The following is a 16,209-nucleotide window of genomic DNA, read 5'->3' on the forward strand; positions in this document are numbered from 1 at the left end:
AAGAAACATTCCAGCTCACAAGACTGGGCGGTTACTTGCACTGGCAGGAGGTGGAATCTGCACAGGGCAGGACATGTCAACAGTATCGCAGAGTGGCCCCCTGGACCCACTGCCCTGGCCACTATGCCTCCCCACTGCCCTCAGCTGCAGGTGCAAGACCACCCTGGCCAGGGCCAGCACAGGCCGAGGCCAGGGGAGGGCAGTGGGCTGAGGCCATCTGCACTCAGGTTTGGTCGGACCCCGCTGTGATGTGACTGGCACCTGGATTGGTCTCTGGTGCCCAAGGTGGGCTCCTCCGTCTCAACTTCCTGGTGGAGCCACGCTCTGAATTCTCACCTGCTGTTCCTCTCCCGTGGCTGGCCTCTGACCTTCAGTTTGCACTTGCTCAGACACCTGCCGCCACACCTCCCCGACCAGAACGACGCCCAGCCGCCGCCCCCTCCCTCTCCTGCAGGCTCACTCGCCACGGCTCTGCGTGTCTGGGCTGATCTCAGCCACTTTGCTCTGCTGGACAGATGCCCCCCACCCCATTCTTTCAGACGCACTTGGCCAATTCCCCCAGGAAGTGTCCCCACTGTTCCCTGGGCTCTGCCTCCTCCCAGGCTTGCATGTGGCCTCCCCGACAAGCTCCTTAAAGACACAGACCACATCTGTCATTTCGGAGAGCCAGCTGGGCCTGGCCGCAGGCCTGCAGAGAGTGGAGGCGCTCAGGCACGACAGGACAGCCGGACGATGAACGGATGGGAAAGTGGACAGGACAGCCAGACGATGAACGAACAGGAAAGCAGAGATGAGCACAAGCCCTGCACGACGTGAAACCCACCAGATCCTGCCTGCAGCCCCTGGGCTACTCCTCTGCCCTCCACCCCGGGAGCTTGTAGCCGGCCCACTTCCCTTGGCTCTGTACTGGCTCCTTGCCTTTCCCTTCTAGCTCACAGGAGCCCCGGCAAACCCCAAGAAGCCACAGCTCGGTCCAGCCCTGAACAAACCCTGGATAGCCGTGCTTTGAAAGCCAGGGCTGAAGGCTACTCCTGTGGGCCTCACCTGATGGAGCCCTTGTCAGCTTCTGCCTCCAGGCAGCAAACAAGCCAGGCTTCCACTCCCACGCCCCTGCTGCTGGCACCCTGATGGGCCAGCGGGTGTGAGGACTAGGAAGCCCCTCCCTCCACCCTGAAGATCAGTCTCCCCTCCCTCCTGGCCCTCCCCAGACCCCTCAGGTGGAGACCTCAAAAGCTGTCTCCTCTTCTCCAAGGCACCTCTGGCCCGAGGCCTAGGGGGAGTGAAGGGAGAGCAGTGCCGGTGGCAGCTGCCGTCACCCACCGGAATGCACTCTGTGAGTTCCTGGGGTTGACCAGGATGCAGTCCCAGGTGCGGTTGGGCGAGTTCCGGAACAGGATCAGCTGCCCTTCTTCCCGGACACGCTCGCTCGCGGCGTAGTCGGCCACAGCCACCTCCTTCACCCGGAACGGGTTAGAGAACAAGTTGGAGACGCTGCTGAGGGTGTTGACCAGACGGCCGAAGAACTGCATCTTCTGTGGGGCGGGAGGGGCGGCCCCACTGCCTTCCCCCTCGGTCTGGAAGAAAACGGGGTCTCTGGTCAGCTGGGCTCTGTCGCCCATGCCCACCTCACTGACCACAGCGGTTTCCTGCACAGGCACCCAAGTCAGTGCCCACCAGTGCCGGCGCCCGACTCTGGGCCTGCAGGGACCTGGGAAGGAGAGAGAGAGAAGCGGTGCTGAGTAGGGGGCATGGCCCTCAGTCAGGTGGGACTGAGGAGGCGGCCACTGTCACAGGTGGCCTGCCCCAGGGTCCCCAGCCCTGTGTCAGGGAGGTGTACTGATGGAAGCAGACAGCAGGGGTGAGGCTCCTTAGGGACAGTAACGTCCTGGGGAAACGGGCGCTCGCACCGCGCAAGTTACAGAGAACTTTGGGGCACTCCGAGAGCCCGTGTGAGTCATTTCAAGTCCACGAGCAAGTCAGTGGCCCCTCTCCAGGTGTGAGACAGCAGAACGAGAACAGGATCATGAGATACTCGGGGTGGGGGGGGGGTCAGTAAGCATTTGTCTAAACCCTATGCTTCCTGCTACTGCTGGTTTCCCAGAGCGCAGGGAGAGAGAGACAGGGAGAGAGACCCCAAGCCTGCTCCCCAGCAAGGGAGGTCAATGGCAGGGCTCTGCAACAGCGAGCAGTAACGCTTCGTTTCAGCACAGAGCTTCCTTCCGTTATGAAAATGGACTCTGGAGGGGCCGGCGCCGCGGCTCACTTGGTTAATCCTCCGCCTGCAGCACCAACATCCCATACGGGCGCCAGATTCTGTCATGGTTGCTCCTCTTCCAGTCCAGCTCTCTGCTGTGGCCCAGGAGGGCAGTGGAGGATGGCCCAAGTGCTTGGGCCCCTGCACCCACATGGGAGACCGGGAGGAGGCACCTGGCTCCTGGCTTCAAATCGGCATAGCTCCAGCTCTAGTGGCCATCTGGGGGGTGAACCAACAGAAGGAAGACCTTTCTCTCTGTCTCTCTCCCTCACTGTCTAACTCTGTCAAATTAAAAAAAAAAAAAAGAAGAAGAAGAAAAGAAAATGGACTCTGGTGTGGATGACAAAATTAGATCTTATTTCCTAGGCTCCCAGGAAACACAATGCCTTCCAAAGGCACAGCCACCAAAGTCGGGTGACAGTCACAGGCCACCCTATGCCGCCACGACAGGAAGTCACCTGCTAAACAGGCACACCAAGGGGGCGGGCACTGTGGCTAAGCCACTGCCTACAGTGCTGGCATCCCATGTAGGCATCAGCTTGAGCCCCAGCTGCTCCACTTCTGACTCAGCTCCCTACTAATGTGACTGGGGAAGCAGCAGAAGATGGCCACGTGGGAGACCTGGAAGAAGCTCCCGGCTCCTGGCTTTGGTCTGGCCCAGCCCTGGCCATTGTGACGGACTAGGGAGTGAACCAGCGGATGGATGATCTCTCTCTAAGTCTGCTTTTCAAATAAATAAATAAATCTTTAAAAATAAATAAAGAAGCAAACCAAACCAGGAGGTTTACAGAGTCCTCTGAAAGGGATAAAGGGGGCCGGCGCTGTGGCGTAGCGGGTAAAGCCAGCACCTGCAGTGCCAGCATGCCATATGGGCACTGGTTCGAGACCTGGCTGCTCCACTTCTGATCCAGCTCTCTGCTCTGGCCTGGGAAAGCAGTGTTGGAGGGCCCAAGACCTTGGGCCCCTGCACCTGTGTGGAAGACCCGGAGAAAGCTCCTGGCTCCTGACTTCGGATCAGCGCAGCTCCAGCCGTTGCGGCCAATTGGGAGATGAACCAGCAGATGGAGGACCTCTCTCTCTCTCTCTCTCTGCCTCTCCTTCTCTAACTCTGACTTTCAAATAAATAAACAAAATCTTCTTAAAAAAAAAAAAAAAAAAAAAAGATGGCCAGTGCCGCGGCTCACTTGGCTAATCCTCCACCCGCGGTGCTGGCACCCCGGGGTCCTAGTCCCGGTTGGGGCGCCGGATTCTATCCTGGCTGCTCCTCTTCTAGTCCAGATCTCTGCTGTGGCCTGGGAGGGCAGTGGAGGATGGCCCAAGTGCTTGGGCCCTGCACCCACATGGGAGATCAGGAGGAAGTACCTGGCTCCCGGCTTCAGATCGGCGCAGTGCCAGCCATAGCGGCCATTTCGGGGGTGAACCAACAGAAGGAAGACCTTTCTAATAAAAAAAAAAAAGAAAGAAAGGGAATAAGGATCAGTTATAATATAGGGGGCCAGTGCTGTGGCATAGCAGGTAAAGCCGCTGCCTGCAGTGCTGGCATCCCATATGGGTGTCAGTTTGAGTCCTGGCTGCTCCACTCTCTGCTATGGCCTGGGAAAGCAGTAGTAGATGGCCCAAGTGCTTGGGCCTCTGCACCTGCATGGGAGACCTAGAAGCAGCTCCTGGTTCCTGGCTTCAGATTGGCCCGGCTCTGGCCGTTGCAGCCATTTGGGGGATACACCAATGGACAGAAGACATCTCTCTCTCTCTCTCTCTCTCTCTGCCTCTCTGTAACTTTGCCTTTCAAATAAAAAAAGTTATATACGGAGATCAGCACTTCCTGATCCTGAGCACTGCTGTCCCGCAGGCCTGAGCTCATCATGTTACAGGACTGTCTTCTGCCTCTCGCAAAGCCACGTGCGGCAGGTGCACCAAGTCGTATGCAGTGCGGCTCTGGAGCTGGGCTGTGCTCAGACCTGAGCCCCACCACTTACCAGCTGTGTGGCCTCGGCCTGTGTCTGTTTCCTCCGCTGTAACTGGGCGACTGCTAACAGTGGCAAGCAGTGGCTCCCAGCAGGTGGTGCCTGCTCCCTGTCCTGGGGTCACCCCCTCACAGAGCAGGACACGGGGCTTAGAGCACCACGGCCACAGAGCTCTGAACGTGTCCTGACGCTGCGCACGGTCCTGCCCTGGGCATTCGTAAGACGCGACGTGAGCAGGCTGAGCCTGTTTCCACCTTTAAGTGGGGACAGCGCTCCCCTCTCACATGTGGGGAGGACGCTCAGACCTGTGGCCCAGGTTCCTGCCTTACCCCTCCCAACATACGGGGGATGGGGAGGGGCCCCAGAAAAAGAGCCCCTGTCACAGTGCAGAAGCCGACGCGACTCATCTCCCGTGGGGCAGGTCATCGCACGTGTGGTCACCCAAGGCGGTGACGGCGGAAGCTACAGGTGTAAGCTCTCGGCGTGCTGGTGCTGGCGCAAGGCTCTGGGCCGTGGGGACCGCGGTGCTGCAAGACGGCCTGCAAAGCCCCTGCCTCCCTGCACAGCTTCCCTCCCCTTAGCCCCTTCCAGCCCAGCCCTGGAGCCCCCAGCCTGCGCACCAGGAACTACCATGGCACAGATCCAGAGCCACGCTGCCCGGCCCCTCAGCGCCTGTCTCCGCTCCTGTCTCCACTGCACCGTCTGGAATGCCCCTCGCCCTTCTCTGCGTTTCTGTCTTGAAAACCCCGATCCTTTGTCCCGCCCATGCTCAGCTCTCACGTCCTCCTTACAGTGCTCCGGGGGCACCAATCCCAGCTCCGGGTCACCTGTCACATGCCGCCCTTCTCACTACTGTGCCCCCGTGGTTGGAACTGCCCCTTGTGCCCGCCGGCACCTCCACGACAAGGACCACCCCGAACACGCCTGCGCCCCGGACACCGCCCTGAGGGCCTTGACGTGCTCACCCTTCGTCCACACGACTGCCCTGGGAAACGGCCCTCGTTCCACATGTGAGAAAGCCACAGCACAGAGAAGTCAGGTGCCACGCTCAAGGTCACACAGCAGTACAGGCTGAGGACCACGGCTTGCAGCCCCTGAGCCGGCTCCGCTCTGCATGCTAACCCCATCGAGAAGCTTGGCTCACTGAAAGCCTCATCCTTCAGCATGGACGGAGGAAACGTTACACACGGGGTTACACACAAGGGCCAGACCGTGTGTGAATGGTTATGGCTCCCAAAGAGAGCAGGAGTACAGACTGAGCCCTGGCGTCTGCAGGCAGGAAGATGGGGGCCCCAGGCTCGGGTCTGGCGTGGAACAGTGGTAGGGAGGTCTCCCACAGGTATCTGGGGTGAGGCGTGGAGGAGAGCAATCGAGAGAACCCAGGACCCACGAGCCTGCTCAGGCTAAGGGAGGAGGAAGGTCAGGGGCCGGCACTGTGTAGGTTGAGCCTCCGACTGCAACACCAGCATCCTTATGGGTACAGGTTCGAGTCCCCGCTGCTCCACTTCCAATCCAGCTCTCTGCTATGGCCTGGGAAAGCAGCAGAAAATGGTCCAAGTGCTTGGGCCCCTGCACCCACGTGGGAGACCCAGAGGAAGCTCCTGGCTCTTGGCTTTCTGATCAGTCCAGCTCTGGCCATTGCAGCCATATGGGGAGTGAACCAGCAAATGGAAGACTTCTCTGTCTCTCCTTCTGTCTGTAACTCTGCCTCTCAAATTACTAAAGCTAAATCTTAAAAAAAAAAAAAAAAAAAAAGGTGGTGGGGGAAGGGAGGTCACCACGGGGGTCCCACTGTGTCAGGGCCTGGCCCAGAGCGGGGCCCCTCCGAGTGCCCCAGCCTCTGCCCCCAGCACAGGGGCTGGCGGAGGTGCCTCCCACACACTTACAGCAGTGTGGCCGTGGGAAGGACAGCCTGGCTGTAGGCCAACCTTCCAGGGCTGGCATGAGGGTGAAACGACACAACAGAGGGAGGGTGGCCAGGGTGTTGGCCCGTGTGGGCGCACCAACAGTGGCTACTGGGTGGAAGAAAGGACACGTGCACGCTGGGCCTCATCCTGGAACAACCACAGCGCTGCCAACCGGGAGGGGGCGAGTGGGGCCACAGCTCGGGCTCCTGCTTCCCTCTCCCAGCCCCCCGAGCCCAGAGCCCCGTGCTTCCCACACAGCTACAGGGGGCGGCCACGGCACTGAGGAAGGAGGCACCTCTGGGGCCCCTTCCAACCCCCCCGTGTCTCCTCTAGCTCCCCCAGCCGCCTACGTCGGACCTGCCCACGTGTAAACACCTGCTTTTAGAGCTCTCCCGTCCTGCTCCTCACTGGCCTTGCGAGGGGCCCAGCGGTGACACCAGGTCGTCTGAACAGACCAGCACTCCCGGGCACACCGGCCGTGTAGCAGAAAGACTCAAACGCAAGCACGGCTTTCCGCGGCGAAGGTGACGAGGACAACCTCAGTTTCCAGGCACCAGGTGAGGCCAGGCGTTTCTGCTCTCTCTCCCTAGCCCTGCTCCCCTGTGCCCTGCCGAAGGCCAGGCCTCCCTGCTTGTCTCCCTCACGGGGGATGTGCAGAGCGTCTGCTGGGTAGGGGGTGCTGGAGCGGCGATCAGGCAGGGAGAACGGGGACCCCTGCCCCCACTGCAGAGATAAAGAAACCGACGGTGTTCAAAGAGCAAACCCAAGTGGGACGTGCTGGGGCAGACGTCTGGCACAGAGATTTTGAAGACATCACCTGGGACGCCCACATCCCGTCCCGGAGGGCCTGGGGTCGGGTCCCGGCTCTGCTTCCAATTCCCGCTTCCTGCTGATGCGCACCCTGGGAAGCAGCGGTGAGGCTCAGGTGGGTCCCTGTCACCCACGTGGGCTCTGCCTTCCGCCTGGCCGGCCCTAGTTGTTGTAGGCATTTGGGGAGTGAACAGTGGATGGAAGATCTCTCCTCTCTCTCATAAATGGAACATAACTTGTTAGAACTAGATAAAAAAAAAAGTGGGGCCTGCTGTCCACCAAAATAAAAACCAGCCCCTGACTGAAATCAGGGACTGCAACAGGCAGGCCAGGGCTCTGCGGAGCTCCCTGGAAGAGGCCGCCTGGGTTCAGAAAATGAGCCGTCAGGGCAGGGAGCCAAGCCCAGCGGTTGTGCCTGTCCCCTGGGGGAAGCACGGCTGTGGGAGAGGACGCCTGAGCTGAGCTCTGAAGAGAAAACAGGAGTCTGCAGAGAGGGGGAGGGGAGGCCTTCCCAGCGGAGGCAGGACTGTGAACACTCGCAGCTGGGACGGCAGTGGAGAGGGGAAGGTGCTGACCCAGGGGGGGCCGCGGTTACCGCTGTGGTCAGGACGAGCGCCCGAGCCCTGTGTCCTGCAGCTGCTGCCTCGGCCAGGCCCACAGCCGCCAGGCATCAGCGTCTCTGCCTCCATCTTACGGACAGCAGCGCAGCGAGGGAGCGCTCCGTCCCAAAGATCTGGCTCCTCCTGGGCAGGTCTCCAGTGAGGGGCTGTCTCTGCCCTGTGCCAAGGCCACCGGCCAGGCCGTCCCCTCTCCCCTGCTTTGGATGGTTCGGCACGAGAGCAGTGCTTCTGTGCCTGTGTGACCCGGAGAGCCTCTGCTGGTCCACCGAGGCCCGTCAGAAACTAGACCCGCCCCTCCAGCGATCCTCCCTGCACCAGGAGGGTGGGTCCTCGCCCTGCCCGTCCCTACAGCCCCACCTGTGTGACTGCCACAGGTCCCAGGTCAGCGCCTCGCTGCTGACCCCGGCCAAGGGGGCATCCCCGCCCACCCCTGCAGCCACAGTGCACCTCTGCTGCCTCCCAGCCTGGCCAGGCTGGAGCCCCATCAGCCCTGGCTGCGCCTGGGCCCCAACCATCCTCCCCGCGTTCTTAACCCATCCCTCCGGGTGTGCTTGCCATAAAGCAGGTCTGGACAAGTGAACAAACCCTTTCTTATCTGTCAAGACAGTTCAGGAGCCCCTCCACCCAGATTCACCCCGGCCCCCAGCCTTGGTGTGTGGACTCGTCTCCACAGTGCCCCATATACCACACACACCCCATGGGATAACAATGCTGCATCTAGGGGCTCAGGGCTCCCCCCCACCCCCTTCCATTTGTTTCTGCCAGCACCTGGCATCTCTTCCCCACTCAAACATCAATAAATCTTTGGTGATTGAATGAGGGAAAACAAATGAATGAACCAACTGTAAGGACACGGGCCTGCCACCTCTGAGGTGGCCCCCATCTCCACACAGACCCATTCATTCTGACTGGCGGTAATGGAGACCAGGGAGCCCCATGGTGGGCTGCCAGGCACCCCTCCTCCACTGCAGCCAGTGGCTGTCATGAGCTCACCCTGGGCCAGGGATGCTTTCTCCAGCATCTGCTGGGCTCTGCGGGTGTGGTCCCTGGTCCAGGGACCAATCCTTCCCCCAGACTCCAGTCTGCAAAGTTCCACCTAACGTGCTGACAGGACACTTATGGCCCAGCTCGCTCCCACTCCAAGTCCCTGCGCTTCCTTCTCAACTGGGCCAAGGCCAGGGGAGCAGGACAGCTGCTGGGGGCGGGGTGGGTGTGTGTGTATGGCCAAGCCCCACAGGCCACGGGCCAGGAAGCAGACCTCACAGGACCGGCCACGTGGGGGGCTCTCGGAGCACCTGCAGAACTGCCTGCGGTGGAAATCGGGCCTCACGGGCCTCGGGCGCTTCCCACAGGACGTCCCGTGACTGGAACAATCACTGGGCACTCCCGGCAGCAGGACAGCGGCACTGCCCTGAGCGTGGGATGTGCCTGCCACACCGTCCTGCGTGACAGGGTCTGATCGGAGCACCCAGCCTGCTGTCGCCCCCACCTTCCTGCCTGCGGTGGCCCTGTCCACACCAGCACGTGACCATGTCACGCTGGCCAGCACCCTCTCCCAGCCACCTCCCTTATGGCCAGCGACGGGTTCTAGGTCAGCAGCCTCTGAGCTCATAAAGAAACGGGAAAGGGGTGATCATTATCCTTGTTTGGCACATGGGGAAACTGAGGCCCAGACAAAGGAAATGCTGGGGGCTGGGGTCTTACAGGAGGGCAGGAGCGGGACTCACACATTCCTCATGTAACTCCTAAACAGCGCTACGCAAGGGGCCTGCACACGCGTGTGGTGAACTAGTGTGCAAGGAAGGACTGCGGAGGGTGAAGGCAAGTCAGACGTCACACAGCGGAGTCTCGGGCCACAAGGCTGCCTCCCTGCAGGATGACCTTCCAAAGTTCACTCCGACCCCAGCTCCTGCCACACTCTGCCTGGAGCGGATGGGGAATGGGATGGTTTGCGCCCACAGGCTGTCCCCGACACCCACTGAGGGCCAGCTGCCTTCACAAGTGTTTATGGCAGGTTTCATTTAACCCTCAAAACAGCCACAAGCAAAGGTATCATTCTCTCCCCATCACACACCAGAAGCTCCGTGTTACACACAAGGGGGTCACCTACCTCGCCGGGGAACCACCCCGGCAAGCAGGGATCCAGAGCACCAGCTCTCAACTCCCCTGAAGGCCAACGGCTGGGCCAGACCTGCGGTCTCTGTACTCCAGAGCCAAGGCCCGCTCCTGGAAACGCACTGCTATCCCCTGGCTCCTAAAAGGGACAAGCGTCCCTGACACCAGCTCTGCGAGGCCAGACCATGGCTGGAGGCGAACCGCGGCTGCGGCTCCAGAGACACGAACCGTGGGTGACCTCCAAAGACCTCTGGGCATGGTGGCCCATTTCTGACCCGGTCCATGATGTTAATCAGGACCTGAAGCGGCAGGCATTGTTCTAGGCCAAGGACACAACAGTGAACGAAACAGACAAAACCCCTGTGCCCGGGAACCTGCATTTCAGAGCTACAAACGACAAAGAAGATAAAGGGAGCGGGCACCGTGGCACAGCAGTTCAGTCACTGCTTGGGATACCATCACCAAGCAGCAGGCGCAAGTCCCGGCTCCTCCACTTCTGAGCCAGCTTCCCACTAATGCACACCCTGGGAGGCAGCGGATGACGGCCCACGTACTCGGGTCTCTGCTGCCGCCCTCCGTGGGAGATCTGGGTGGAGCTGCAGGCTCTCGCCTCCGTCCTGGCCCAGCTCTGGCTGCTGTGCAGATTTGGAGAATGGACCAGCGGACAGATCGGTCTTCCTCTCTGTGGTCCTATCTTCAAATAAATAAACTTTTTTTTTTTTTTAAGTGCATGGTGAATGGAATTTAAAGTGATGAGTTAAAAAAGAGAAACAGGCAAAATATGTATAGATGGACTTTGGATCTTTTAGTGGGTTAGTCTTTTTTTTTTTTTTAAGGTTTTATATATTTATTTGAAAGGTAGAGTTACAGTGAGAGGGAGAGACAGAGAGGTCTTCCATCCGCTGGTTCACTCCCCAAGCGGCCGCAATGGCCAGAACTGCCCCGATCTGAAGCCAGGAGCTTCTTCCGGGTCTCCCACGTGGGTGCAGGGGCCCAGGCATTGCCGCAGCATCCGCCTGGCTACAACGCTTCGCCCTGTGCATTTTCTCACTTAAACTCCCAACCCTGAGAGTAGGGCCTACCACCTCCCCGTCACTGGCGAGGGGCAGAAAACAGCCCCAAACTCGGGAACATTCTAAGGTAGCCCATAACAAAAACACCAGGCTCGGCCCAAGGGTGGGGCGTCATCGCTGCCAAGCCAAACGCCAGACATCCTGCTGGGCGGGGAACAGGCCAGGTGAGGACAGGCCACTTGTTCGGGGTCATGTGGGCAGCCCATTAAAAACAACAATAAAAGGGCGGACCCCAGAGCCTCCCTGTCCCACACTCACGGCCTCCCCCCACCCCGCCCGGTCACGCGGGTCACACGCACCAGCTTCCGGGCCATCCGAGGGGGCAGGAGGTGGACACGGCCCGGGGCAACGGGGGCGCAGGTGGGGAGCGGGTCCCCTGAGATCGCGAGGCCCTGGAGAGGGGCCAGGCAGGGCGCGGCGGGAGGGCCGAGGGGAGGCTGGGGCACCCGGAGGCAGAGCTGAGGGGGACCTGGGTACAGCGGAGAAGCTGGAGGCGACCGTGGGCCCAGCGGGGGACACGGAGCGGGGGAAGGGCGGTTCAGGAAGTTCGGGAGCCACCGGCGGAGACTGGGGTGCCTGGGGGAACACAGCTCGCCTTGAACACCGGCGGGCACGGGACGGGAGTTGGGGTCGCCGGGGGAGCCAAGAACGGAAGCTGGAGGCACTCTGGGGGCCACACAGGGGTCAACGGAGGCCTCGCCTCAGACCCGCGGACGGCTCCGACGAGGGTCCCGCCGCGGCGTCCCAGACGGAGGCGCTGAGGAGGTTTGGGATGGGCCCCCCAGGCCCCGCCCCCGCAGCGCCGTCACTCACCTCGACTTACTCAGCACTTCTACTTCCTCCTACTTCCGCAAACAAACGCGCCCCGGGCCACGTGACGGCCCGGCCACTGCTCGTCAGCCAATCAGCGGGGCCCGTGCCCCTGGCCTCCGCTGCGGCCCCGCCTCCCGCCGCGGGCCCTGCGCGCGCGGACAGCCGGGGGGCGGGGCTCCGCTGCTGCTATAACTGCCCAATAGAAGGGGCTCTCGGCGCCGACGGGGGCCGGGCTTTCGGCTGGAGCCAATCCTCAGCGGCCCTGAGCGGCCACGTTTGTGCGGGGCGGAAGTTCTACGTGACAGCTCGTTGACGGCCATGTTGATGAAGGGCAAGGAGTTTCACCTGTGTTCGCCCCGCCCCTCCTATAATGGGCTTGGGCGTAGAGTCCGAACCTATGTTAATAACGGCTCATAAAGATAAAAATAAAATCCAAGAAGGCATAAGGCATAACAAGGAGGAGTCTACTTTGATTTTGCCTGGGACCCCCAAGCTAGGGTTGCCACATTTAGCCAATGAAAATACAGGTCGCGTAGGGGTCGTCAAGTTCAGTTTGAATTTCAGCTAACCAACCAATAAATGTTTAGTGTTAATAAGATAAACTAGTAGGCTGGCGCTGTGACGTAGTGGGCTAACCCTCTGCCCGTGCTGCTGGGATCCTATATCTGCACTGGTTCAAGTCCTGGCTGCTCCACTTCTGATCCAGCTCTCTGCTATGACATGGGAAAGCAGTGGAGGATGGCCCAAGTCCTTGGGCCCCTGCCACTCACGTGGGAGACCTGGAAGAAGCTCCTGGATTCTGGCTTCTGATGGCCCAGCTCCAGCCATTGCGGCCTTTTGGGGAGTGAACCAGCAGATGGAAGACCTCTCTCTCTCTCTCTCTACCTCTGCCTCTCTGTAACTCTGCCTTTCACATAAATAAATAAATCTTAAAAAAAAAAAAAGAAAAAAAGGTGGCCGGCGCCACGGCTCACTAGGCTAATTCTCCGCCTTGCGGCGCCGGCACACCGGGTTCTAGTCCCGGTCGGGGCGCCGGATTCTGTCCCGGTTGCCCCTCTTCCAGGCCAGCTCTCTGCTATGGCCAGGGAGTGCAGTGGAGGATGGCCCAAGTGCTTGGGCCCTGCACCCCATGGAAGACCAGGAGAAGCACCTGGCTCCTGGCTTCGGATCAGCGCGATGCCCTGGCCGTAGCATGCCGGCCATGGTGGCCATTGGAGGGTGAACCAACGGTAAAAAGGAAGACCTTTCTCTCTGTCTCTCTCTCTCACTGTCCACTCTGCCTGTCAAAAAAAAAAAAAAAAAAAAGTCAAAAGGAGGCTGGATCAACTGTTAGATACACTCAAAGATCAGCAGAAGAAATTAATAAAATAGAATCTCGGCCTCTGATGAGGTTAAGTATTCTTTTTCTTTTTTAAAAAATGTATTTATTTCTATGAAAGAGTTACACAGAGAGAGGTAGAGGCAGAGAGAACGGTCTTCCATCCACTGGTTCACTCTCCAGTTGGCCGCAATGACCAGAGCTGTGCCAATCTGAAGCCAAGAGCCAGGAGCTTCTTCCGGGTCTCCCACATGGGTGCAGGGTCTCCCACATTGGGCCATCTTCTACTGCTTTCGCAGGCCACATCAGAGAGCTGGGGCAGAAGTGGAGCAGCTGTTGCCCATATGGGATGCCAGCACTGCAGGTGGTGGCTTTATCCGCTTCGCTTTAGGTATTTCTGCTGGAAACTGTTAAATGAGTGGATAAAGCAAGAGCTGGGGGCATAGAGGTCCCCCCTTATCCATTGTGATACATTCCAAGACCCCCCCCTCCAGGGCATGCCTGAAACTGTAACTGGCACTGAGCTCTCTATACAATGGTTTTCTCTAAACATGTGAATCTATGGTAAAGCTTAGTATATACATTAGCCATAGTAAGAGGTTAACAACTACTAATAAAATAGAACAAACATAACAATATACTACATACTATATAATAAAACCCATTTATGGAGCCGGCATTGTGATACTTTCGGTTAAGCCACTGCCTGCAATGCCTGCATCCCATATGGGTGCTGGTTTGGGTCCTGGCTGCTCCGCTTCCGATCCTGCTCCCTGATAATGAGCCTGAGAAAGCAGCGGAAGATGGCCCTCGTGCTTGGACCCCTAAACTCATGTGGGAGACCCAGAAGAAGCTCCTGGCATCGGATCGGCCCAGCCACAGTTGGTGTGGCCATTTGAGGAGTGAACCAACAGATGGGAGGTCTCTCTCTGTAACTCTGCCTTTCAAATAAATAAATAAATAAATCCTTAAAAAAAAAAAAAAAAAAAAAAAAGGAAGCTGGATCAGATGTGAGTGCGTCAAATGCCTGCCGCTTTTTTTTTTTTTTTTTTTTTGACAGGCAGAGTGGACAGTGAGAGAGAGAGACAGAGAGAAAGGTCTTCCTTTTTGCTGTTGGTTCACCCTCCAATGGCACTGCAGCCGGCGCACCGTGCTGATCCGATGGCAGGAGCCAGGAGCCAGGTGCTTTTCCTGGTCTCCCATGGGGTGCAGGGCCCAAGCACTTGGGCCATCCTCCACTGCACTCCCTGGCCACAGCAGAGAGCTGGCCTGGAAGAGGGGCAACCGGGACAGAATCCGGCGCCCCAACCGGGACTAGAACCCGGTGTGCCGGCGCCGCAAGGTGGAGGATTAGCCTAGTGAGCCGCGGCGCCGGCTCGCTTCTATTTGTCTGAACTGTGGTTGACTGCAGGTCCCTGGGATGGCAGAAGGCAAACGCACAGGTAAGGGGCCGGGAGCTGATGAAGGGGGGTTGCCAGGCAGCAGGGATGAGGGAGGGGCCAGTAAGCGCATTGTTTGCCTGCTGGGCTGGGCCTGGGAGACGCTGGCGGTTCTGGAGGAAGGCCTGCTTTTGAGACGCTGTCTTAGCCCCGCACCTGCAGACATCCCGGAGCAGGGTGTCTGTTCCCACGGTCAGACTAGACCAAGTCTCCTCCCTCGAGCAGGTGGAAATTCCACGCACGCACGCTCCACAGCCAGTGTGCACCTGCTGCCTTCGGGGAGCTCGCCGCCCTCTACCCTGCTGTTCCAGGAAGGGACGCGGTCCCCAGCACTGCAAATCAATGAAGGGGAGAAGGGGGCGCAGGACCTGCCTCCTCCATCCCCCAGGCTGCAGGAGTGCCCACTGCTGGCCTTCCAGTCGGGGAAGACAGTAAACGAGACAGAGCAGTCGGACACATGGGGCTTGCTGAAGTCCTGTGGGACATGGCCATGTCCTGGCATCAGGGCTGTGCGTGTGGGCTGGGGGAGTTTTAAGTGGAGCCGTGGGGAAGTCTTGCCTGGGAAGGGCGATGTCTGGAAAGACAGCATGGAGAACCGGGAGTGTGTCCCGTGGTGCCCCACTGGTTTCAGGACAAGCGAGGGGTATGCGAGCGGGAGCATGGTAGGCAGTGAAGTCAAACGGATATTGGGGGTCAGAGTGGGAGGACGTTAGAGACCAGGTTAAGACTTTCGCTTTCATTCTCAGGGAACTCGGGAGCCATGAGAGGCTTTTGAGCAGTGGAGTGACCTAAGGGGACATTTTAACAGATCACGGCTATTGTTTGAGAACAGACTGTGGAGGCAAGGCAGGGCCCAGGAGCCCAGGGAGGAGGCTGCCACAGGAACCAGGTGGCCACCCTCCCGTGTAATCATCGCAGCGACGGAATTATTACAATCTGGGTTCGCATTCTGACAAAAAATGGGTAGGGGCCGGCACCGTGGCTTACTTGGTTAATCCTCCGCCTGCGGCACCGGCATCCCATGTGGGCACCGGGTTCTAGTCCTGGTTGCTCTTCTTCCAGGCCAGCTCTCTGCTGTGGCCTGGGAAGGCAGTGGAGGATGGCCCAAGTGCTTGGGCCCTGCACCCCATGGGAGACCAGGAGGAAGCACCTGGCTCCTGGCTTCGGATCGGCACAGCGCTGGCCATAGCAGCCATTTGGGGGGGAGTGAACCAACAGAAGGAAGACCTTTCTCTCTGTCTCTCTCTCTCTCACTGTCTAACTCTGCTTGTCAAATAAAAATAAATAAATACAAAAATGATAAAATGGGTAAGCTAGCCTAGGGGTTGAGAGCTCCTGTCCCATAATACAGCACCTGGGGTCCGTAGCTCGCTCCAGCCGCTGACTGCAGTTTCTTGCTACTGCAGGCCCGGGAGGCAGTGTGATGGCTCAGGTAATTGGGTTCCTGATTGGGTTCCTGGGACTGATTCCCAGCTCCTGGGTTTCACCTGGCTTAGCCTTGTGTCTATTGCAGGCATCTGGGGGAGTGAACCAGGAGTTGAGAGCTCTCTGTCTCTGTGCCTTTTATTTATTTGAAAAGCAGAGAGGGAGAGCGAGAGCGATCTTCCGTCTGGATTCAGTCCCCCAAATGACCACAGTAGCCAGGGCTGCGCCAGGCTGATGCGAGGAGCCTGGAGCTCCACCCAGGTCTCCCACGTGGGTGATGTGGACCCAAGCACTTGGCTCATCATCCGCTGCCTTCCAGGGTGTGCACCAGCAAGAAGCTGGAGCAGAACCAGAGGAGCCAGGACTCAAACCAGGCTCTCCAGTATGGATGTGGGCGTCCCAACCGGTAACTGAACCATTGTGCCAAATGTCGCACCCAAGAAACAAATAAATGAAGTTGGTGGGCGTGGG

General features: G+C 59.1%; 1 protein-coding gene across 12 annotated transcripts in view; it reads right to left on the reverse strand.

The window, feature by feature from the left end:
* The window catches only part of PLA2G6 (phospholipase A2 group VI), a 55,960-nt gene extending 44,256 nt beyond the window's left edge, over positions 1 to 11,704 (reverse strand). For 3 of the 12 annotated variants that reach the window (XM_070051277.2, XM_089306778.1, XM_070051274.2), the window contains exons 1-2: positions 11,557 to 11,703; positions 1,321 to 1,574 (exon numbers count right to left, since the gene is read on the reverse strand). In XM_070051277.2, the coding sequence (XP_069907378.2) occupies positions 1,321 to 1,529 (209 nt within the window). In that variant the 5' untranslated portion in view covers positions 1,530 to 1,574; positions 11,557 to 11,703. 12 annotated transcript variants of the gene reach the window in all.
* Between the last annotated feature and the right edge of the window lie 4,505 nt (positions 11,705 to 16,209).

The sequence above is a fragment of the Oryctolagus cuniculus genome, chromosome 11 (genome assembly GCF_051225735.1).
Source record: "Oryctolagus cuniculus isolate XC-2025 breed Fujian yellow rabbit chromosome 11, ASM5122573v1, whole genome shotgun sequence".
In the NCBI taxonomy this organism is placed as follows: domain Eukaryota; kingdom Metazoa; phylum Chordata; class Mammalia; order Lagomorpha; family Leporidae; genus Oryctolagus; species Oryctolagus cuniculus.